At 41.2% G+C, this 26,068-nt stretch overlaps 1 protein-coding gene across 4 annotated transcripts in view; it reads right to left on the minus strand.

Annotated features, from left to right (window-relative positions):
- Window positions 1–26,068, minus strand: part of LTBP1 (latent transforming growth factor beta binding protein 1) — a 257,405-nt gene that overhangs the window by 226,639 nt on the left and 4,698 nt on the right. For 2 of the 4 annotated variants that reach the window (XM_072140839.1, XM_072140838.1), the window contains exon 1: window positions 22,190–22,924. The exons of 1 other annotated variant lie outside the window; for it this stretch is intronic. In XM_072140839.1, the coding sequence (XP_071996940.1) occupies window positions 22,190–22,554 (365 nt within the window). In that variant the 5' untranslated portion in view covers window positions 22,555–22,924. Of the gene's footprint in view, window positions 1–22,189; window positions 22,925–26,068 lie in introns of those variants that run through there. One more of the 4 variants, XM_072140840.1, reaches the window with a different exon arrangement.

Raw genomic sequence — 26,068 nt, forward strand, 5'->3', positions numbered from 1 at the left:
CAGCGGGAACTGCAGACCGACGCGGCAGAAGTTGTTCGTGCCGCGTGGTCTGTAGTTCCCGCTGGAGATCTGCTGTCTCCGGTAGCAGGGACCTATGTAAGTAGGTCCGCTGCCCTCCTATAGGGCGCACCGGACTATAAGGCGCACTTTGGATTTCCAAGGAAATCCAAGGCTTTTATGTGCGCCTTATAGTCCTGAAAATAAGGTATACTCACAATTGAAGTTAAAAAGCGCGCATATCACAATAAAAGAACGCCAAACACCTTGCCCGACCCAGGTTTCGCCTCTTCAGACTGCCCCAAAATAGATTGCCACAAGCAAATCACTTTTCTGAAACTCCACAGCAAAGCAGGATTTTACAATCTTACTAGTGATATGCCAGCAGAGATTACCCTCATTGTTATTTAATGGCGCTCCCCCAGGAATCTGCAACAATGACAAACAAGCTGTAGATTTACTAAAGCAGCACATTTTCCAAATTCTGCCATAAAACAAACTCTAGACAAAATAAAGATATGAGCAATAAAACAATAACCATAGTAATAATAATAATCTGTGGCGGCTATGCGAAGCTCGATAGGATTTACACTTTTAGGATGCAGATTTTCTCAGCGAATACAGACAAAAGAAACTTGAAATGACACATAGGTTATAATAGCACATCTCCAAGTAAATGTAGGAGTCATGGCGTGTACAAGGACAGTCACTCGCTGACTTCTGCAGATTTCTTCCCCCCCCTGTATAAATGTATTAACACCTTCATGTTTATTTCATGGGATAAAGAACTGACCTAAAAACCGAAACCTATGACTAAGAATTTTGTCACTTTTTCCAGAGGAGAAAGTTAGAAATTGGCTTTTACATAAAGTCGCATACGACAGATCAATAGTGGAATAAATAGTAAGTCGCTGGAAAACAAAACAAAAGTATGCAATGTGACACTGGAGGTCTGCACCGCCATAGCAAATAAGCAAATAGTATCATAATCCTACACTTAACCATAGGTCCCAGGAATATCACCACAAGTGATTTGTGCATCTGAATGAACTAAGAGCAGGAGAGCTGTCATCCATTGCTGATTACTCTGGGCCAACTCTGACACCAGCCTGACCAGTGCAAACACCTTCCTCTCTGATGGCCTCGGGTCACTGGGTTACAATCAGCACATGAGCTACAGAAATACACTTTAAAGGCAACATCAACTAAATGAACGAACCCCATTAAAAAGAAGATACAGTTGGCCAAACACTTCCCTTCACAGCTATGAATAGTCAGAACGAGGATCATAGATTATGAATTTTGCTGATAATTCACCCATTTCATAATAAAAAACCTTGGCAGCCACATATTGGGCCCGTGGATTATGGTCCAACTATGGTGCATGGAGTCCCTGCCCAGGCATGTCCAGGCAATCCGCCCACCTCAATGTCCAGTATTCACAGACCAAGCATGTGCATATGTTTTAGCCCCCTCCCTCCCCCATTGCATGATTGTTGCATTTTTAGCCTGTATAATGTTAAAGGGGTTTACCCACGAAGAAAAGTTAGGGCCTAACTTTCTGATCAGTGGGGGTCTCAGTGCCGAAACCCCCACAGATCACAAAAACGAGGGGGACCCGACGTAAACTTAATGGCGTGGACCGTTCTGCTTCATAAATCTCTATGGAGCTGACGGAGATTGCAGGCACAGCTCTATGGAGCAGAGTAGTCATGTGCGACCGTCTGCTCCATTAATCTGACAGAGCAACGAGTGGTCCAACAGAGGTACGTGGGACCCCATCAGACCCCTCGTTTTTGTGATCTGTGAGGGTCTCAGCACTGAGACCCCCACTGATCAGCAAGTTAGGCCCTATCCCATGGTACCCCGAGGGGGGAAACCGCTCCTCACTGGCCACTCCCATGGGACAATGCGCTAACTTTTTTTTTATCAGAAAAAGCCAGTTTTATTAGAAAGACACTTTGGTGATGTGTACACTATTCTCTATGGGGACATGGGAGAGCCAGAAAAAGGGCACTTAATTAAAGGTTCCCTTTAATTTTAAACCATTTATACAACCACAGCCCTATTTATGTCTAAAACTCTCTTGATGGCAGATCAGGTATCCTACTTCATCATGCCCAATTCTTTGCTGTCACAAGGAAGAAACCATTTTGCCTAGCTGAAGCGTATTTCCCTTCTCCCATTGGCTGAACCAAGCAGGTCCATATAGGGCGGTGAAAAGCTGCCCGATGAAATTACAATGGGTAAAGTGGTTGAACTAAAAAACCCTGAATAAGAGACATTTTATTAATTATTACTTGTATTGGATAGCCAAATATAATCTATATAAACCAGGACCATGCTAAAGGACACAAAGACCTCATATTCTTCCATCCATAATTACTCATAAGCCAGTAATGCAAACACAACATGTCGGGTGTGGAGGCCTTCTCCAATATTATTCTTAGACTGTTTTATTTTTGTATGTGACAAACTAGACTTGCAACATGAACCTATACAGGACATTTTTACGCAATTCCCTCTGGACACTTTTCATCACATACAGATTTGGAACGTGCTAATATCTACATTCACTGGATAGCTTGTCAAAACTGTGCCAATCCCTGTGTTATGCGTAAACACATTCCCCCCAGGTTCATTAACTATTTGCAGTAATGCTTTGCGCTATTATAGGTGCATTCCAATAGACGGAGAGGAGATGCAGCTGCACCAAAAAGAAAAATAAAGGAGTCAGGTAACTCTATATCATTGCTTTTATTATTAGTCTGACATTATTAATCCTCACATACCAAACTGCAGCAACAATCTGATGCCTAAATATATATTTCAACATTGTAATCTCTTATGTTTCAGATGGTTCTGAACAGTCTGCAACAACGCAGGATAACGACTGATATCACAGGGCAACAATGTGATGTCTGCACAGTTTGTGCTTTAGATCATCCATATTCATAAAAAAGTCATCTTATCTCTTATGATTATTAACACATCATATGGTCATGTACAAACATGTATTTTAGTCTCTAAATACATAAATATAGAATTCTTGTACTTCAAGGTCACCAGCAAAACACTAAATTCAGATTATTCATTTTACCTAACCCCTTAAGGACGCAGCCAGTTTACAGCTTAAAGAGAACCCGTCAGGCAAAATAACCCCCCTAAACTAAAAATATTTTCATAAAGTGCCATTAGAGAGCATTGCCTCTATCCCTTCATTGTCCCTCTACATGCCTGTAAACTTAAGCAATAAGGTCCTAAAACAGTATGCAAATGACCTGTGAAATGTCCAATGAGTCATTAGCATATTCAAGCTGTCCGGCTTATTCATGAGTGGGAGGCACAGCCACACCCCCAGTGCTTGACTGACAGCCTGTATAATGATGTGAGGAATAATGGTGTAATGTCTCATCCATGTGCTGCCGCCCCCTGCAGCCTGTCTGTGTATAGGAGAGATACAAAAGCTCCAGGCAGCCATGTGTATAGCAGAACATGTCAGGTACCTGTGTAGCTGATGTCTGTATCTCTTACATGTGTATTAGGAGGATGCAGCATGTCAGCAGATAAAGCACAGACTATACATTACACTCAGACAGCTGTGATGGGATCCATGTAAACTGCTCCAAAAGGTAGTAGTGACAGGACAAGCGACACAGGCCTGATGAGAGGTGTCCTTTAAGGCTCAGCCCCATTTTTTGGATTCTGACTTGCGTGACTTTATATGGTTATAACTTTTGAACACTGTTACTTATCAAAGCAATTCTGAGATTGTTTTTCCCCACATGTTGTACTTCATTTTAGTGGTAAATTTTGGCTGCTAAGTTTTGCATTTATTTACAAAAAAAAAAAAGAAAAAACTGTGAAATTTTGTAAAAAATTTTGAAATGTCTGGATAATTTATTTTGACGTCATGCGGCTTACAAATTGAATATCGATTTTCCGGATTTTCAGAAATGACTATTTTGGGGATAATTATGGTTTTGAATGAAATTTTAAATATTTTGCATTAAAACCACCCTACATAATCAACCCATTTTCAAATCTGCACCCCTCAAACTATCATAAACAGCTTTTAGAAAGATTGTTAACCCCTTGAGATCTTAATAGTAATTGAATCAAAATGGAGGTGAAATTTAGAATGGTCAAATTTTGTCGGTTATACCTTCATTTAGCCCTAAAATTTACACATTTCCAAAAGATAAAACCCCTGTTAAAATTTGTTCTGCAATTTCTCCCAAGTACAGAGACCGCCCACATGTGGCCGTTACTTGTTTTATGGGGGCACAGCGAGGCGCAGAAGGGAAGGAGCATCCTGCAGCTGCAAGGATTTTAGCTTTTGCATTGGCCCATTTTGCAGGCTATAAAATTTTTGCCTTTTTCGTTATTGGGGGTCATGTGATGGCATTTTTTTTGCAAGAAGAGATGCTTTCTTTTGAGGTCAATAGTAGAAAAACATCAATTCTGTACTGGATTTTTTTATTCTTTTTTTTGCTGTTTACCGTATAGCCCAATAATCATGTTATCTTTATTCCATGGGTCGATACGATTACGGGGATACCACACTTGAATATTTTTTCTTATGTTTTACTAAATTTGCCAAAAAAAACCTCCATGGATACCACACTTGAATATTTTTTCTTATGTTTTACTAAATTTGCCAAAAAAAACCCTAATGTGGGGAAAAAATCTATCATTTTTGCATTGCCGTCTTCCAAGTTGCATAACATTTTTACTTTTTTGGCTACAGAGCTGGTTGATGTCTTGTTTTTTGTGGGACAGTATCATTCTGGAGTACATATGTTTTGTTGATCACTTTTTATTGCATTTTTTGTGAGATTAAATAGGAAAAATCATAGTTTTTTGCAGGTTTCTTAAATTTTTTTTATGGTGTTCATCGTACGGGTTCAATAATTATTTAATTTTATTCTATGGGTTGTTACGGACGCGGTAATACTATATATGTGGGGTTTGTGTTATGATTTAGACTTCTTTTAGCGTTATATTCTCTTTAGATGTTATAGGACTTAAGGACATTTTTATTGATTTATTACTTTATTTTTTATTGAAAAACATTTTTCTTTTACCTTTTTACTAGTTCCACCATGGGACATGAACAAGCAATGATCTGATAAACACAGGAATAGGAGCAGGAACGAGGAGAGAAGTAAAAGGGAGGAGGGAGGTTTTTTTTCCGCAGTGTGAGTAGCATTTCCCGAAGGGGATGGGAACCTGCTCTTTGCAAGGAACCTGGCAGGGAGTCAGGAAATACTTTTATCTGTTATCTTTTTAAATATAAATGGCAGAAATTTGATAAAACCTCTTGGGGTATATGATGTGTCTGTAGGGACTCTGGAAAATGGAGAGTGTCCCATGCTTGTCCTGCTCTGCCTCCTCCAGCCTACATCATCACTTGGCTTCTTCCAAATCTCGTGCCTGTGCAGTCTGTCTGTAGCTATGGTGTCTTCTGGGTTCTATTGCGCATACACATGCTATTCGGTGAGTTGTCAAAGCCACCAAAGCGACATGTAGACTGCGTAGGGGTGAGTTTTGTAAAGAACCCAAGTGGTGATCAAGCAGGAGTCTGTGTAAGAAGTGCTCTGAAGGGCGTGTAATAGACTGTGAAGCTGGTGCCCAGACGTGCTCTGGTATCACCCCTCCTGAAGCACTTCTGGCTCGCTAGCATATTTTTAAAAAGTTAGTTTTAAACATAAGGAGGTCAAAAAGAAGTAAAATAAACACAGAACATGCATAAAGAAAGCTGTGATGCTGTCTGGTTATCATGGACAGTTCTAGTGGTAGATTTCTTTTACGATATTACGGAAGATAATAACCCGTAGTATGAATGAAGCCGTACTGTGGCTTTAATTTTCATTCATTTGTTGTATCAGCAGTAAGCCCCACATAAGGAAATACTCTATCCCCCTGTCTGTTTTGGACAACATTATGAATGGGAAAGCAGTATTTAGTCTTTTAACTTCCTGGATAATGACTTCCCAGATAATGGATCCCATTCCTGATGAGATGTGCGAATATCTGCAGTGATAATATGGAAAACATTATTTAATGCCTCCCAATATCAACTATGTTAGGACAGCTGCACATATTCCAGAATAGTTGTGCAATGTGGCAATGTCTGCTCTGTTATTGCTATGGCAGGGTGGCGGAGTTGAATATTTGTATTGCAATGTTGAATCCTGCACCAAAATTTACAGCAATAATTGTCATTCTGTAGATCCTAAACAGAATGCACTGTATTACAGAGCAGACACCTGATTATAACACCTGCCATGGCTGCAGATGATATTAGCAAACTTTGCTGCATTCTTTATTGAAGAAATATGTTCCTTTTTTCCTGCCTGTCTTCTTTTATTTAAACAGTTTGTGTAAATTAGATTGATGTCTGTTTCACGGACACTAGAGATAAAGGAACCTGATAAAGTGTCTAATAACTTAACCCTTTACAGACAGTCCCTGGATATACTAATGACTTCGGAGAGATGAATCAGCAATGAAAATATGCTCTTGGCATAGAAAGAGTTGCTCACTAGTTTCCTTATCTGTTTGAAGTGGATGTGCATGTTGCTTTGCCTCATGTACTGTAAGAATTACAGGACAACTGGTTGACAATCCCTCCCTACTCCAAAGTGAAAAACAAGGAGACAAGGACAAAACAATACAAATAGATAAGAATAGTCGCCAAGCCAGGTCACAACAGAGTGAGCAAGTGAAGTAAAAAATCACAAATATGGAAGGGAGGTTTCAACAGGTGCAGAAATTAGGATTCCAGGAAAGTAGTGAACAAGGTCTCAAATAAGGTAAGGAGCTACCCAAAAATAACTAGAACCAGCACTCTAAACAGAGGAAGCAGGACTCTTTTGTGATATCAGAGCCCGATCACAATAGAGATTGGATCAGAACTCAGAGAACCAAACAACATAAAGGACAGGTGATTAGTGTTCATAGCTGTCAAACACAGCAGGTTAACTAATAAAGAACCAGAGCCAGGTGTGGTACTGATCAATCAAAACAGCAAAGTGTTACTATTAATTCCTGCTCCATTCATTTCTGCAATAAACAATTGTTTTAAAGGTTTAATAAAGCTTGAATCCCTTCAAAAGCAAGGATCATTGGTACCTGAATGTCCAGGTCACATTTAGCAGTTCTGTTTCATGACGATATCTTTGAAATAGCGTTACATATTATAATAATATTTACTTTAGTTTTTTTTTTTTACAAAATAGTTTTGTAAACTAAAAATCAAGCATGATAAACTAGGGGCACATACTCATAGTTTGTTTTCCATGGCCTCCTTCCTTCTAAAATCAACTTTTAGAATTATGTTAATGCCCCAGAAGTGCTATGGGGGCTTTACCTGAACCCCTCTGTGCTGTAGCTTCACTGGCAGTTTCACCGTGCAGGAATGTGTGAGATTACAGTAGGCAGAGGGAGGCAGAAGTGCCAAGGGAACAGGCAGAAGCACCGAGGTTAAAGCCGACAGCAGCACCTATCAGTGCTTTCGAAGGACGCCACCATCTTGGATTGTTGATCGGCACCCTTCGGAGGGTGCTGATTGGTTGCCATGACAGCTGGGAGCCTGCTTAAAGGGGTATTCCAGGAATCTGCATAATTCATATGCAAATACATACTCAAAATATAAGCTAATGTGTAATTAGTTGTTATTTAAAATTTTGCTCCCCTTAGCAGAAAAATGCTGCTGACATAGACTGTAATGAAGAATTTAAATGCTACTGGCCCTTTAATCAGTCCGTTAATTTCCTCCGCGTGGTCCGTCGCAGAACAGAAGATGGCCGCTGGTCACATGTCCACATCACATGCCCTGCACCTGCCTGGGCAAGGTCATGTGATCACCACTATGTTTTGCTGTAGTCGGTTGGTTGCAGGGCATCCACTATGGCCAGTGTTGTGGTGATGGCAGTTACACATCATTACTATGGTAACAGAGCAAGAAAGTCTGTTACATCATCACTGGGAGCAAAGCATAAAAGGGAGGAGGAGTTACTGAGGACTAAAGGATCATGGAACTTGTATTTTCCAGTGGCGGCCATCTTGGTGATAACTCCACCTACTTTAGTGAGGACATAAAATGTTGTGAATCATAAAATCAAACTATTTAAGCTCCATTTGTGACTAATGACATTGAGTATTGTTGTATTCATTTATTTATATCATCATGGGTTTTTGTGTCAGACGTTCATATTCCCAGAATACCCCTTTAAGGCTCCCATAGCTGTCATTCATCAATCCGTATTACAGTCTGTCGTAGACAGACTCTAATACAGAAGCAGTATATTCACAATATACTGCATTACAATTGTATTGCAGTATATTGTATGAGTGATCAGACAATTTAGGGTTAAATTACCCTAGGTCAGTGGTGGGGAACCTATGGCACAGTTGCCAGAGGTGGCACTCAGAGCCCTTTCTGTGGGCGCCCAAGTCTTCACCCCAACACAGAGGTTGCCAGCTAGGACTCAAGGCTTTCTCCTGTGATCCAAGACAGCCCGGGACATGCCATTCTCAGTGCTATTTTAAAGCGACATCCTTGGCTGCCAGGACTACAGGAGGAGCAAGAAGGTGTGGATAGAGATGGTCATTGGAGCTCCTGCTCTTGGTGCCCTGATTCTTCCCCTTCAGGGGAGCCTGGAGGGAAGCTACAATCCAAATTTCTCCATCATCTTTCTATTGTATTGGTGATCTCAGGATGCAGGGATCAATAAGTTACTGTTTAAATTGTCATGGCAACATAAAAGTGGGTTTTGGTTGTAGCTTGGGCACTATGTCTCTAAGCTACTAAAGGTTCACCACCACCGCCTGCTAGTATAATATATAAAACTGAATGTATATGTGTGTGTGTATGTCCACTAAAGGAATCTGTATGGTTGCGTTTACAATCAACAAATTTTTCACAGTTGTTGCCTGTGACTGAGGGAACGTCTTAGAACAGGTTTTGAGCCATAATTTCCACCCTGCGCTTTCCAAACCCCACTTATTACCCACCATATACAGAAGCCATTGTCTGCTGCTGCTGCTGTGGCAGTTGGAAGCGGAGCCGTGATTGGTTGCTGTTCTGCCACAGATCATTAATATGAGCTGTGAGCTTTGATTGGTTACTATAGGCATTGAGTAGAAGATGCTTATGTATGAGGAAAGATGAATAGGGATACAGAGATGGGGGGAGATTTATCAGAAATTTCTGAGGTAAAACTGTTCCAATTGCCCATTAAAAACAACCAGAGATCAGCTGTAATTTTATAAACAGCTGTGCAAAAATGAAACTTGAGTTCTGATTGGTTGCCATGGGCAACTAGAGCAGTTCTGCTCTCAGACACTTCTGATAGATCTCCCCATAGACAAAGTGACAGTCAGGGAAAAAGACAGCCACTGAAATGAGAGTGCCATCATCAGGCAGTCACTGAAATGAGAGTGCCATCGACAGGCAGTCGCTGAAATGAGAGAGCCAGCAACAGGCAGTCGCTGAAATGAGAGTGCCATCGACAGGCAGTCACTGAAATGAGAGTGCCATCGACAGGCAGTCGCTGAAATGAGAGAGCCAGCAACAGGCAGTCGCTGAAATGAGAGTGCCATCGACAGGCAGTCACTGAAATGAGAGTGCCATCGACAGGCAGTCACTGAAATGAGAGTGCCATCGACAGGCAGTCACTGAAATGAGAGTGCCATCGACAGGCAGTCACTGAAATGAGAGTGCCATCGACAGGCAGTCACTGAAATGAGAGTGCCATCGACAGGCAGTCACTGAAAATATGTAAAATATTTTTTGTTAACCCATTCTATTTTGTTGTAGCTAAGAGCAGTCATTTACTCGCATTTGAAAAAAATTGCACTCTCCACAAAGATTATAAGGACCAAGGCCAGATCATTACAAAAAAAATTGTTGAGAAAAACATTCCAAATAATCTATTAAAAAGGCTTTTCAGAGGAATTTGACTAGAAAAGAACTAGTCACTGTGGAAAACAAAAAAGAGAAAAGAGACTCGGAGAAGTTTTCATATAACTTCATCACAACTTTCCATAAAGGCGATGCAGCAATAAGAAAAACTCTACAAAACCATTGGCATATATTGCTACAAGACCCTATGCTGAAAAAACTAATCCCGACTCTAAAATCTCGTATAGGAAGGCAAGGAGGATCAAAAACAAGTTAGCACCGAGTAGAATAAAAGAGATACAATCTAACTTAAAAAACTACTACAAAGAATGAGCTAGATAAAACATCAGGGTCCTTCAAATGTTTTAAGAAAAAATTCCTTTGCTGTAAGATAATAGAACATAACAAACATTCATTCTCATCTACCAGTACAGGTGAAACCTTCCACTGCAAACAACACATACGATGTAATGTACCTGATAATATGTAGTTGCGGTTTACAATATGTAGGTCATACAGTGCAGTCCCTGTGCATGAGATTAAAGGGACACTGTTTTAAAACGAAAACGGGGATCCTAAAACAAAGTCTATCCAAACATCTCACTCTAAAACATGACAAGTGCTCCCATAGCATAAAGATTATGGGAATAGAACAGATCCCAAACCAATGTTAACAACAGACAAGAAAGGTTGAACAAGCATAAGTCTTTTTGGATATGTAAACTTTAGAGTCTTGACCTGGTGGTCTAAACAAGATAATGTACAAGAACATGTATAAAAAAGTTCAAAAGCTCATGAATTATATGAATTCATTTTTTAGACTTTTTAGAAATATTTTAAATGCAAACTCATTTTTATATATACATTCATTATTCATCTTATATATTCTTTTTAGAATTTTCTAGTTACGCTAAGATCTATTACCCTAGAAAAACAGGAAGGGTACATTACCAATACGATAAGTGAAGTTTGTTCCGTTCAAATGAAAATAAAAATTCAGTCAAAACCATACATGAGTGCATAAATATAACTGCAAGCGATAGAAATATAAATTCACAACACAAAAACATACTCACCACACTGCAAGTGTAACCACAATAAGCACCGGAGCAAAACTAACGTCCGTTCTCCGGAACGGCCAATAGTCAACTAAATGGTTGCTTGGTATCCACCGATATACAAACGCAATTGGCCCATAAAATCTGTTGTATTTAAAGGTATGGTGCTCTATGCTACTAATAAGTATATGTTCGTCTATGTATTTTATATGTATTATATACGTCATGAGTGACGTCAGAAAACTTTTTAAAATAAATATATATATATACACACACACACACACACACACACATGTGTGTGAAATGTAGACACTGTAATTACACCTGATGAAGGCTCCCATCCAGAGCCAAAACGTGTTGTGTAACCAATAAATTATCAACCTAACGATTGTGATCCATTAATAGGTGAAGGGCAAATTTTAACATAATTGAGGAAATATTGAAGGTTGTTCTGCAATTTGTTTACTGGTATAAAAACTAGTGACAGGTTAGCTTTAAACAATGAAAGAGAGGTTTTGTTTTAGAGTTTTAGAAAATATTAAACTTGTGGGTTGGATGCCATTATCTCTTTATTCCTTACTAATATATACATGCATTCTAGTTGTTGGACAAGGTGAACCCCTGCAACTTGTTGGCAAAGCATATGTTCATAAATCACTGCTGCAACTACAGGGGGTTGGCAGCATACCCCATCATCTCCAGCCAATTGACACCATATATTATCCTAGCATTAGATAAGCATTCCATAACACCTTTAAGTACCTCTTGTAAGGTCACTGAAAAGAGAGCCAGAGGATTATCCCAACACATCACAACATCCTCACTTTGATCCTGGATTCACACACATAACCAGATCGTTTTACCTCAGGTTAAAGCAATGATATTACAGATCGTTAAAATGACATGTGGAGTGTCAGTCAATATATTCATGTGTAAGACAGAATTCTGTGTTTCCAAAGCAGAGATCGGATACGACAAGTAAGAGCTTGAGCCTTTTCTTACTCCATTCTTAGAATTAAAGATGCTCATCATGACAGCACACTAATACATTTTGCTGACATCAACCACATGACAGTATTAACACAACGTGTTCCTGCTACAGCATTCAAACATAGGCCTCAGGCCTGTATCTGCAAAGGCTTTCTGTACCACCTGCCAAAAAGGAAGGAACTGCTATCAAATTTCAGCAAGTGCTTGAAACTTTTTAATACCCATCTGCAGTTGGCCTGGCAAACAAACCAATGCTTGTGATTTTACTATATCAGCAGTAAATATTACACTAGGTGTGCAATAGAGACAGGATCTAGATTTGATGGGCCGCAGTGTACTAAAAATGTTCTTTAGAAACCTTTTTGTATTCATAAATAAATGACTGGGAAAAAAAAATGTTTAAATGCAAGAAACCAGGTGCTGATTATCAATCACATGCATTTCCATTGAAAAGCAAATGCGACCGGCCAAGGCCCGCCCAGGTATCTATCATTGCCGAAAGCGCTGCGTTTGTAAACGGGTACGGGGGCAGGCCTCGGCCCGATCACGCATGTGTTTCTATGAAAATGCATGCGATCAGTAACCTGAACCTGACGATCGAGCAAAGTCCAATTTACAAATGCAGCGCTAGCAGTACATATGGCCGCCCCTTAGTGTATTCTAATTTTTGTTAGATTTGCTTGAATAGGATGCATCTTCAACATGTTGCACCACCACTACTAAGTAGTCGGAGGAGGCTGCAGCTCTCTACTGATGCGTGCAATACAAAGGAGGTTATATATCATTGGGAAGGTTCCTTGCGACAGTTCTATGTCTATTTTTGGAGCTCCGCTACCCATTAAAGTGGCTTTTGCCCTTTAATAAATGTTTGTTTGCTCTAATTGCTGTGTGGGATTTTATTTTCAAAATGTCCGAAAAAAGTCTCAAAGTGCATAAAATGCTTTTTTATGTTTAAGAAAATTAGTGCACTAAAGGGTCGCATCACTTGTTTCACACACATTTTCTTCTTGCCATGTGGGAAGTCAATAATTTCATATATATATATATATATATATATATATATATATATAATCATATAGATAAGAAAGCTTAGCACTGGTTGATTAAGCTAAGTCCATAAACTTAAACATTTAATTTTCTTCATATATTAAAAAAAATCAATGAGAAACCAGTACAATTTGTTGGAAATTTTATAAAGTATTCTACACAATGCTGTTTTTACTTGTGGGGTCATTTGGAAACTCCCTTCCTATTCAAAGAAAATCTATCCATTCTGTTCAGAAGTTGCCTAATCCTCAACGCAGGACAACTTATCCCATAATTTAATGTGATCATCATATGACCAGCTACCATCCATTCCTAGAAGAGAATGTGGAACTAGCAATTCTAAGGCTGCATTCACACTGCCCTATGGGGGACATATATACAGCCTATCTAAATTCCCCATAGACAGCAATAGGCGCACAGCGCCCTACGGGAGCAGTCTCCTGGTTACGTACAAGATAGGTTCCATAGGTTTGTTCTTAAGTTGAATTGGTATGTCGAAACTGTAGGTTTTATAATTTTAGATCCAGACAAAAAAATTTTTTTGCTGCTGAGGAAATTGTAGTTTCAAAATTTATTGCTGTAATGGGACCAAGGATTACCGATAAAGCTTCATTACAGGCACCTTACAGCTGATCATTGCAGCCTGGGACTAAAGTAAAGCATCCGGAGAGCTTCACCAGAGGTCACAGTTTGCAGAGGGGTCCATCTTTAACTAGGGGTCGTCTGTAAGTTAGGTGTTCTTAAATAGAGGACCGTCTGTACTTTATCTGCTCTGTTTTAGAAACTAAAATAATGGAAATGGACCCAGACTTAGAAGCATTTCTTAAAAAGGCAGTAAATGCAACATTACAACATTTGAAAAGCAGACAGCACTCAGTCAGTGCATCATGAATTAAGAGTTTGGGCTTACGTAGCAGTTGATCCTGGTAAGGGGTTCCCACTAACAATGACAAAGCCATAAAGAAGCAGGACACTTTAACATGAGTGATATTTACACAGCGTGCGATAATAAACCCCAGTGCACAGTTAGACACTGTACTAGATTTATCAGAGTCTGATACTGAATAATAACCCTGGCTAATAATAACCCTTAATAAAAACCCAGAGAAAGATTGTCGAGCCAAACGTTTATCCTCCTCTCAAAATAACACCAACTTTTGGGGCACTTTTGTTGTAAATTCCACAGGCCACTTTCTACTACCACAACCTTTTCTAGTATCAAAAGTGGCTAAAACTGTCAACAATCCTTCATAACTATGGTGCAAACCATTTTAGACCTTTTTATAAGGGGGAAATTACAACAAAAACAAACTGATAAATCTAGGGGGAGATTTATCATTAGGCAGGCTCCTAGGACAGTTCTATGTCTGACTTTGGAGCTTCGCTGCCTGTCAGATTCATTAAAGTGGCTTTGGCCCTTTAATAAATTTTCCTATGTTCTACTTGTATCTGGGCTTTTTCTTTAAAAAAGTCGCAAAATACATAAAAAGTCGCAGCACACATAGCAGCGGAGGGTTGGAGTGAATATGGCTTTGCACAGTGTTGCATTAGCAGTAGTTGTATGTTTACGCCAGTAAAGTGAAGTGGTGAGAATAGTCCTGTGTGACTTTTGAACAATGGAAAGTCGCAATAACCCGACTTTTATACATCAAAAAAGCCCAGGAAAACTAATGGTGAATCTCACCCATAGTGTTTATGATTTCACTGGAGACATTAGTAAAGCATGTCCACTCATTGGGGGAGATGTATTAATCTGTATATGCCAGATAACTGCAATAATTTGCACTTTTTAGGTCTTTTATCCGAAAAAGGAGTTGTGTCCTCGGTAACTTCGGGGCGTGGCCGTACGGAAAATAGTGTGTGCACCAGAAAATTCAATATTGCGGTGCAGAAAACTAGACCTACTAATAGGAGGTGTAAAAAATGCAATGGGGGGAGGGATAGAAAAGCCCTTAAGCAGTGGTAGTAAGATACTTAAATGCATTTTATGCAAATACTCAGCATCAAGACTATTTCTTCCTTGTCTGTACAGGTGGTTAGAACTCTACCACGCAGTGAGGATATGACATTAAAGTTAAAAAAAGGCTCTGCAGAGCAATTACAGAGGGTTAACATACTGGACCCCCCTTTTAATCAATGAAGTAAAGTGACAAGGTAAATAGGTAACATACGGTAATTATGCTTAAAAAAAAAACCTTTCGATTTTTCAAATTTTTTATGAGGCAACAGAAAAGTTGTAACTAGGGTAACTAGGAATCAAAAAAATTTTCTGAAGACTGTCAGCAACTTCTTAAAAAAATGCAGAACAAAAGGGGATTTTGGTTGTACATCACCAACCACTGATCTGTGTTACATGCACAGTATCCCAGACCAGAGGCAGAGATGAAACTGTGATTTGTAATTTTAATTCATGGCGCTGTCATCCAGACCGAAAGTCGCTACACACCAGCCACTAGAAACACGTGTAATATTATTACTGTATGACTACTTTTATTGTAGTGGATACTGATTACAACATTAACATTTGCTGATACTCCTTTATCCAGAATATCAAAGAGAGTTTTACAAGTGCAAGGAGTCAGCACATTAGGATGTCAATGCCTGAGGCCACAAGTGTCACTTTCTCTTGGCAAGAGAAACTTATCTACAGATGATAGATCATTAGATCGGGCTGGGCTGCCATACACATTAGTTGACTGTGGGCTTATAGCACTAGATAACCAGATATTTTCCTGGATAACCCTACAAGATTCTTCTTGAGATACAATGAAAGGGAAAACAGCCATTGTCTTGTGACTGTAGATGAATACAGGCCACTGTTTATGGTAGCCCATATTAATAACACAGGCTGCCATAAATCCGACTACATCTTTTATCAGGGCATCAGTAACTCGATCAAGATTTGACTTCCATTGTGTACCAGCTTATCAGTACTGCTCATAAGTGTGGTTTGGACACATGCTATCCTTTGACATCTTTGGTATTGTATAGAGCCATGATAGGGCTACATGGAGGTGCAAGGGAGGTTTTATACGGACGTTTTTCCTGTTGGATTCCATAAGTAAAGGAAATAAAATGGTGGGACATGTAATGCCATGTGGTTGAGATTTTCTCTCCTACAAGCATTCTTTCTATGAAAAAATGCCTTTGTACAATAGGTGCCCAAAAAACCCCTGCACGACTGCTTCAAGGAACCATAGGTCTCTAACCTGTTCATGATGTGTAATACATGTAAATTGCATCATGGCCACACACCATAGACAAGGAAGCCTAAAGTTCAGATTCTGCAGCAGGATCACAGGATGCTGGAAATGATACCCAGATGTCTCTGATGTGCTGACATCTTTGTCTCGATGAGGATTTCTTTAAGCCTCTGTTACAGAAAAAAAGAGATCAATATCTTGTCTTTAAGACCTTCAGCAATGTTTGTATTACTGTCTCCAGATTAAAGATACTGTACGCCAAACATGGTCTAATAGCCATGCCCTGCCCTGAAGAACTAGAAGTGTAACTGAAGCAAAGATTTAGTGTACATGCTACAATTGTGTCTATCATTAGTAGTGATCACTATAGAAAGTGTAGGGGCTCGCAAAGCATTGTGGGTAGTGTGAGAATCAGATAGTTAATCTGAACCATTACTCGAACCATCGGTTTGCATTTCTTTCACCTCCATTTATTCAAAACGTTTTCTGACACCTTCAACAAAAAAAAGGGGATACCAAGGGCAAGGAAAAGGCAAGGTCATCGGCCCCCACTGGATTTGTGAACTTTTACTATATGGTTTTACATTGTGAAAGTTCATTAATCTGGTAGAGGCCGTACTGGAGTCGACTGTGGAGAGTCCTGTGAGAAGATGTGCCTGTGAGGCCTTTGCCTTGTCATAAATTAGGCGCATCTTGCAAACCTGAAGGGGGTATCAGTAAGGGATTAAAGATGGCAGTCTTCATACATGCACTCCAAAAAAATAAAACAAAAAACTAATGTAAAAATAGACAATGTAAAGTTGGACTCAATTTTAAAGGGAACCTGTCACCAGGGACCTCATTTTCACTAAAGACCGGTTACAGAAGCCCATAACACCCGCATTGCGAATAAAAACTTGTCAGTGTAATACTTTATGATAAATCTGTCATAGTTTGGGAATGTCTTGTATAACTTATTACATATCCAAAGCATGTTCTGTTGTGCAGCAGATGAAAGAATAGTAATTATTTAATTTTCTACGGTGGTCGCCTATTACAAGAATGAAGACTCCATTCATTATTTTGAAGAGTAAATCCTGCGCAGCACCTGCCTCTGCTGGAATTCCTATATCTCTGGGCTATTACCAGGGCGTCTATTACATCCCACCCCCTACCTAACACAAGGATACAGAAGATTGTCAAACTTTCTTCCCACACATAGTAGTCGTATCTTAAGTGGTTGATGTTCTACCCTGTATAGAGAAGTCATGTCCTTAATGCCCCAAATATACTCTGCCCTATAGAAAGTAGTAGCATCTCAAAGTTTTTCATAGAAAGTAAGAACTATAATACGCTTTGCCCCACTGAGAACAGTACCACCTAACCATCTACACAATGGCAAAGAGTTGTGTCCATGCAGAGTAGGAGCATCATCCACTACCCCATAAAGGGCAGCAGTTTTTCACCCCCAACCCATCTAGGGGTGAGAATACTAATTGTATATTCTCACCTGCCCTAAACATATTAGTAGTAATAATGTATCCCTGCCTGTCAAAAACATGGTATTAGTATCAGTGTCTCCCACCCTGGCCTATTATGGTTTCAGAAGTATTGTCTCCCTGTCTGTCGTACACATGATATTAGTATCAGTGTCTCTCTCCCTGGCCTACCATAGTATTAGGGCAGTAGAATTGTCTCCCTGCCTGTCATATACATGGTATTAGTATCAGTGTCTCTCTCCCTGGCCTACCATAGTATTAGGGCAGTAGAATTGTCTCCCTGCCTGTCATATACATGGTATTAGTATCAGTGTCTCTCTCCCTGGCCTACCATAGTATTAGGGCAGTAGAATTGTCTCCCTGCCTGTCATATACATGGTATTAGTATCAGTGTCTCCCACCCTGGCCTACCATAGTATTAGGGCAGTAGAATTGTCTCCCTGCCTGTCATATACATGGTATTAGTATCAGTGTCTCTCTCCCTGGCCTACCATAGTATTAGGGCAGTAGAATTGTCTCCCTGTCTGTCATACACATGGTATTAGTATCAGTGTCTCTCTCCCTGGCCTACCATAGTATTAGGGCAGTAGAATTGTCTCCCTGCCTGTCATATACATGATATTAGTATCAGTGTCTCTCTCCCTGGCCTACCATAGTATTAGGGCAGTAGAATTGTCTCCCTGTCTGTCATACACATGGTATTAGTATCAGTGTCTCTCTCCCTGGCCTACGATAGTATTAGGGCAGTAGAATTGTCTCCCTGCCTGTCATATACATGATATTAGTATCAGTGTCTCTCTCCCTGGCCTACCATAGTATTAGGGCAGTAGAATTGTCTCCCTGACTGTCATACACATGGTATTAGTATCAGTGTCTCTCTCCCTGGCCTACCATAGTATTAGGGCAGTAGTATTGTCTCCCTGCCTGTCATACACATGGTATTAATATCAGTGTCTCTCTCCCTGGCCTACCATAGTATTAGGGCAGTAGAATTGTCTCCCTGCCTGTCATATACATGGTATTAGTATCAGTGTCTCTCTCCCTGGCCTACCATAGTATTAGGGCAGTAGAATTGTCTCCCTGCCTGTCATACACATGGTATTAATATCAGTGTCTCTCTCCCTGGCCTACCATAGTATTACAGCAGTAGTATTGTCTCCCTGCCTGTCATACACATGACATTAGTAACCATGTCTCCCTGCTTGTCCTTTACATAGTTTCTGTAGAAGTTTCTACCCCCCTGGACTATACATTGTATTAGTGGTAGTATCTCCCTACTTCCTATAGTCATATTAAAAGTAATAGTTTCTCCCAACCTTCCCAATACATTGGGGGACATGTATCAAACTTTTGGCTTGCCTTTTTCTTTAATTGTTGAGTATTTTCATGGTTCTTGTGCTCATTTGCTCCTTTTTTGCGTTTTTGTTTGAATGAAGAAGACTTTCTGGTCAAGTGGGATTTTAAGAATGCTGGATCGTTCTTGAAGATTTGCAGATATATCTAACAATAAGTGATATTGCATGGGACTAAGAGCTCCGGTCAGATTATTGTATAGGACTATACATAGTATTAGCAGAATTGTCTTTCTGCCTGTCATATACATAGTATAAGTATTAGTTTTCTCTGCCTCTACTATCATAGCATTAGCAGAATTGCCTCCCTGCCTGTTATACACATGGTATGAGTGACAGGATCTCTTGCCTGTACAATAATAGTAATATTAGTAGTATTGTTACTCTGCCTGTCATAAAATTTTATTGAAACTCACATCTTCCTGCTTGCCATTTACTCATTATTAGTAGATCTTTATCCCTGCCTAACCTGTACATAAAATAGTATTAGAAGTCATGTCTTTTTACCTGCAATATACATAGCATCAGTAGAAGTAGTGTCTTCCTGCCTGCACTATATATAGTATTAGTAGCAGTGTCTCCCAGTCTTAAATATACATAATATTAGTACTCATGTCTCCCTGCCTTACCTATACATGGTATTAGTCTAAGTGTCACCCTGTCTGCCCTATACATAGTATTAGTAGCAGTGTCTCACCCTTGCCTACACATAGCACCAGTAATAGTGTCCCCCTGCCCTCCCTACACATAGTACCATTAGTGGTGTCTCCCTGCCCTCCCTACACATAGTACTAGTAGTAGTGTCTCACTGCCCTCTCTACATATGATACCAGTAGTAGTGTCTCCCTGCCCTCCCTACACATGGTACCAAAGGTGGTGTCTCCCTGCTCTCCCTACACACACCAAAAGGTAGTGTCTCAACCCTTACCGGACCATACACAGTACTAGTAATAATGTCTCCCTGCCATCCCTACACAAAGTACCAGTTGTAATGTCTCCCACACATAATACCAGAAGTGGTGTCTCCCTGTCCTCCCTACACATAGTATCAGTAGTAGTGTTTCAGCACAAATACCAGTAGTATAGTCTTAGCCCTGTCTGCACAATACATAGTAACAGTACTAGTGTCTCATCCCCTGCACTCTCAAAATATAGTACAAAGTACCAGTAGTAGTGTATCCCTTGCCCTCCTTATGAGTAGTACCCTAAGTAGTCTCACCCGTGCCCTGCATACACATAGTACTACTAGTAATGTCTCAACCATGCCCTCCCTATAGGTAGTAAATAGTACCAGTAGTAGCCTCACCCCTGTACCATACAAAGTACCAGAAGTAGTGTTTCCCTATCCTCCCTACACATGGTAGCAGTAATAATGATTCCCTGCCCTCCCTACACATCGTACCAGTAGTAGTGTCTCATCCCTAGTGTCTCAATCATGATCTCTCTAAAGGTAGTACATATCTACCATCCCTACACTTCATACCAGTAGTAATGTTTCCCTGTCCCTTCTACACATAACGCCAATAGTAGTGTCTCGCAACTTAGTACCAGTAGTAATGTCTTACCCCAGCATGTACCAAACATAGCACAATAAGTAGTGTCTCAGAATGCACCAGACATAGTACCAGTACTAATATCTCGCCTTGTCCTCCCTACACATATTACCAGTAGAAGCGTCTCCCTACACATAGTAGAAGTAGTGATGTCTCTCTCCTATCCCCCTATGTATAGTACCACTAGTTGTGCCTTCTTTATACATAGTACTTGTAGTTGTGTCTCACCCCTGCTTCCTTATACATAGTACCAGTAGTGGTGTGTCCCTCACGCCCTCCCTATAAATAGTAGAGCAGTTGTGTCTCACTCCTGCCCTCATTATACATAGTACAAGTATTAGTGTCTCTCCCCTGCCTTATACATAGTACCAGAAGTGGTGTCTCCCTTCTGCCCTCCCTATACATAGTACCAGTAGCTATGTCTCTCTTCTGCCCTCCTTATACATAGTGCCAGTAGTGGTGTCTCCCTCCTGCCCTCCTTATGCATAGTACCACTAGTTGTGCCTCTCTTCTGTCGTGCCCTATACATAGTACCAGTAGTGGTGTCTCCCTCCTGCCCTTGCTATAATAGTACCAGTAGTAGTCTTTCACCAGCCCTCCCTACACATAGTAGTAGTGTCTCCCTCATGCCCTCCCTACACATAGTAGTATTGTTTCCCCTCTGCACTCCCTATGCAGAGTACCACTAGTCGTGTCTCTCTTCTGTCCTGCGCTATGCATAGTACCAGTAGTGGTGTCTCCCTCCTGCCCTCCCTATGATAGTACCTGTAGTAGTCTCTCACCAGCCCTCCCTACACCTAGTAGTAGTGTCTCCCTCATGCCCTCCCTACACATAGTAGTAGTATCTCACCCCTGCACTCCCTATACATAGTACCAGTAGTAGTCTCTCCCTACACACAGTAGTAGTGTCTCACCCTTGCCCTCCCTATACATAGTACCAGTAGTAGTCTCTCCCCTGCCCTCCCTACACATAGTAGTAATGTCTCTCCCCTTCCCTCCCTGCACATAGTAGTAGTGTCTCCCTCATGCCCTCCCTACACATAGTAGTAGTGTCTCACCCCTGCCCTCCCTGCACATAGTACCAGTAGTAGTGTCTCACCCCTGTCCTCCCTGCACATAGTAGTAGTGTCTCACCCCTGTCCTCCCTGCACATAGTAGTAGTGTCTCTCCCCTTCCCTCCCTGCACATAGTAGTAGTGTCTCACCCCTGCCCTCCCTGCACATAGTACCAGTAGTAGTGTCTCACCCCTGTCCTCCCTGCACATAGTAGTAGTGTCTCTCCCCTTCCCTCCCTGCACATAGTAGTAGTGTCTCACCCCTGTCCTCCCTGCACATAGTAGTAGTGTCTCTCCCCTTCCCTCCCTGCACATAGTAGTAGTGTCTCTCCCCTTCCCTCCCTGCACATAGTAGTAGTGTCTCTCCCCTTCCCTCCCTGCACATAGTAGTAGTGTCTCCCTCATGCCCTCCCTACACATAGTAGTAGTGTCTCACCCCTGCCCTCCCTGCACATAGTAGTAGTGTCTCACCCCTGCCCTCCCTGCACATAGTAGTAGTGTCTCACCCCTGCCCTCCCTGCACATAGTAGCAGTAGTAGTGTCTCACCCCTGCATGTGCAGCTTGTGCTGTAGGCTGGGAGTCCTCGGTCCGTCCTGCTGTACGCTGCTCCTGGTGATCGAGTAGTGTCGGCTGCTGACAGCCGGGGCTGCCCTCTCTCCGCTCAGGGGCTGCTGTCTGTGCACCACCGTTGGGTTGGAGCCGACCTTGCTCATCCTGCGGCTCCGCTCCTGGGTGCTGCTGCTTACTACAAGGTTGGTCCTGCTGATGGGTACAGGTTGCTGGTGGTAGATGCCCGGAGGTCCTGGTTGCACTACATAGGTGATCCGCCTCACTTGCTCTATATTAGCCAGCACAGTAGATGCTGAGAGCAGAGCGCACAGGACAGCTCCCCACCTGTTGTAAGCAGCCATATATACGGATGAGTAGTCTCACGGAGCTGTGCTGTAGGTGAGCCGGCTGCGCTCCGTGTATTCTGCCTTCCCTGCTTTCTTCTCTGTTCCTCTCTGTGCCTCCTCCTCCTCCTCCGCTGCTGCTGCTCTGAAGCCAAGAAAAGAAACTCCTCTTGTCCCAGGAAAACTTCAGCGGGAGCAGCTACCAGGCATGAGTGGAAGTGGAGGGAAGGAATAAAGGGGTCTATCCGCACCAGGCAAGGGGCAGAGAGAGGGAAAGTAGGAGGAGGAGAGGAGGGGGAGCACGAGCTCTGCTCTGTAGCGTTACTACTAGCGGTGCTGGTGCTGAGGGATTACTCCACAATGGAGAACGAGCTCATCTACCTCACATTCCTGCCCGAGACGACTGAAGCAAATGGGAGGAGGAGTGATAGATGCAGAGGCTCACTCACTCTCTCACTGCACTTATGTGTCCTTATTGCTGGGAAAGTAGAAAAAAAACAAACCCATACAAAGAAAAAGTATAAAACTACAAGTGTACTGCCTAGACAAGTGAAGTGAGAAATGGGAGGTTTTTTATCACCTGTTTTTGTGATAAGTTCTTGTTACTCCAGTCTTGCTACAGTTATTCTCATCCACATCCACAGATGCGCTCAGGTTCATGTATCTGACAAAAATAGACTCATTCTTACTTCTAGCATATCTGTATTATTCTTCATCTAGTTAAGTTAGTTTACAGTACATTCCACAGTCCCAACCTGAATCGGACTGGCCCACCAGTACCAGAGGATCCTCCAGTGGGCCCAGGCTGTAACTTATACAGGACCTAAGAAGTACAGTTGAAGACAACCTAATTTGGGGTCTAGTAGGGTCTGTTTAATTGGGAATGATAAAGCGTTGGACATCAGAACAATTTTATCTGGCATGCCCAAGGAACCCCAAGATTTTGAATGGGCTGCAGTCTGTGTGTCTCAGATCTATGTGCATCTACTAGACTCAGAGTTAAATGTAATGGTGAAGCCAGGGGCTGTCAGCTCCCGGATCCTTCATTCTACCTCTTCTGAGAAGGAAAGAGAAGGGGCTGCAGCAGGGGGACTATGGCATCAAAAACACTCAGACTAAGTTACAAAAGAAATTCAAATACATTTACAAAGGGAAAAGAATACAGTATCCACCCTGCCAAACCCATCAAGAAATACCGAGTGAATATGATTTAACTTTTATGTAACTTTTTAAATAACTTTTAGGTGAGGACATATTGGTGGAAATGAAACTCTTTATGGGTCATATAAACCAATCACAGCACTGCTCACATTTTGAATTCAGCTCTTGAAACATTTCTGTGACTGGTTATCAATGTGCACCAAAGACAAAAAAATTTTTATCATGGTGATTAAATTTCTTTTATTTCTTCAAAGGATCAAAATTTAGTTGCAAAAAGCCATAAAGTGTAAATTTTTGGTGATTTTAATGAAACATTGTATTAAAAAGTTGAAAACTACTTGACCCCTCTATGTCACTGCCAGCTTCCCATTCGCAGCGTATGCAGATTCCATTTGGAACAGATGAGTATGTAGTTGTTCTTTTTTACTTATTTTATATTCAGTTGGACAACTTCTTAAAGCGATGCTTTGACAGTTTTTGGAGAAATTTGCATGTCCGAATTTTTATCTCAGACAATAAATACAACAGTTCTGATCTGAACCTTTCTGCTACGTATTTTACAAAAGAAAGGCAACAGATGTCACCAATATAATGCAGGTGTCTCCAGACAATGGTCATTGTTTACCTCTTCTTGGAAGTCTTTTGTAACCTGCATCATCAGCTTAAGAAAAAAAACTAATAAAAATAAGGGGAAGACTCTTTTATGGGATTAAGGGCAGCTGCACACTAACAAGTGGCATCCATTTTTTGAATGGACGGCGCATGGCTGTACTAAATGCAATAGCTTTTAAAGAATTCATGTCAGTTCAGTTAACAAACAAGGGAGGAATTTATCACAGCTTGCACACCAGTTCACTGCTGTACATGCCATGAAAAAGTTGCAATTCCTGGCATATGGCCAGGAGTTGTGACTTTTTATAACCCTATGCCACCATCACTGCAATTTGGTGGGGAGGTGGCTCATGAATCCTAGTTCAAAATCCCCCTAGCCAATGACCCAGTGTCATTTTAGAGGGTGTTCCCATAGCCATTTATTAGATATGACCAGGTGATGTGACAGATTGGCACACCCTTTAAAAGCGCCTTTATTACATAACAGTGAGGGCCATCTGGGAACCAGATATTGCTGTAACCCCCTATAGCTATATATCTGGAGAATTATGTGATCTATATACAAGAGCCGAAACCTGAGATGAACACTTTGCTCCCTCTCTGCAGGCATTACTCTGACTATATACTATATTATTCTTTTTAATCAATTCTGTGTACTGCCACATTGCTAGTGTATTTAGCATTAAACTGTACTGTGCCTCAGTGTCTCACAATATTCATGACACAACCATTCACTTAGAGGCTGACACTATCTATAAGTGATCCTTAAGACATTCGCTGCTGGAATGTTTGGAGACTGACAGCTTAATTGGAGCAATTAAAGGATCATATCTGCTTTGCTATTGGCAGATAATATATAATGGTTGGGATATATTTTTGCATAGTGCCCTTAGAACTAGAATGATCCAACAATTCTAAATATTTGATAATTTAGCAATCATTTGATTCAGCATGAGGCTGGCATCACACCTTGCAGAAGACGGGAGACCTTGCAATATACGGAAATATCATGCAAGGACTTCCCATCTGCCGCAGAACTTCAGTGCCACCACTGTTACAGGAATAGACCTGCTCTATAATTGGCAGCCTAGGCAGTTGGATCATGGATGGGTCTGCCATGGACATGAGCCAATTGAAATGCATGGGGATGTGTGTTACACCCACCCCCCCTCCCCCACCAAAAAAAAAAAATTGTGTGCATGAGGCTTCATGACTATAATGATCACCATCATATTCAGTTCTTTGTTTCTTGGCTGCGTGGATGGTGTCACCACGTGACCATTACAGTCACCTGACTCAGCACTGTGCATCATGCACATAAACTTTTTTATGTCATTGTAGTCCCCCTGTATTTCAATTGGCTCATGCGCACAGTGGTTGATTCCAAAGACCTGTTCATGAGCCGACCGCCTGCTTTGCAAATTGTAGAGCAGGCCTATTCCAACTCATCTTTTCATATTGGCAGTCTATTTTCTTCAACTGCATGGACCCCCAGAAATCAGGCTGGCCCAACACAGTGTGGGGATTACAGTTATCACGGACTTGTTGCTACAAAGCAGCCAGTTTCAGGAACCTGTGATCCAATCAGCTTCGTTTTCTTATCTCTCACCGTCAAGAGGGAATATCATTTTCTGTTACTTATTTTTTCCCTTTATATATTGATACAACACTACATTTATGGTTGGACCGTCTGTGTATAAGCTTTGCATGCCCCTGCTATTTGCTATACATACTTTTGGAGCTTTACATGCATTTGTCA

Source organism: Engystomops pustulosus, chromosome 3 (assembly GCF_040894005.1).
Source record: "Engystomops pustulosus chromosome 3, aEngPut4.maternal, whole genome shotgun sequence".
In the NCBI taxonomy this organism is placed as follows: Eukaryota; Metazoa; Chordata; class Amphibia; order Anura; family Leptodactylidae; genus Engystomops; species Engystomops pustulosus.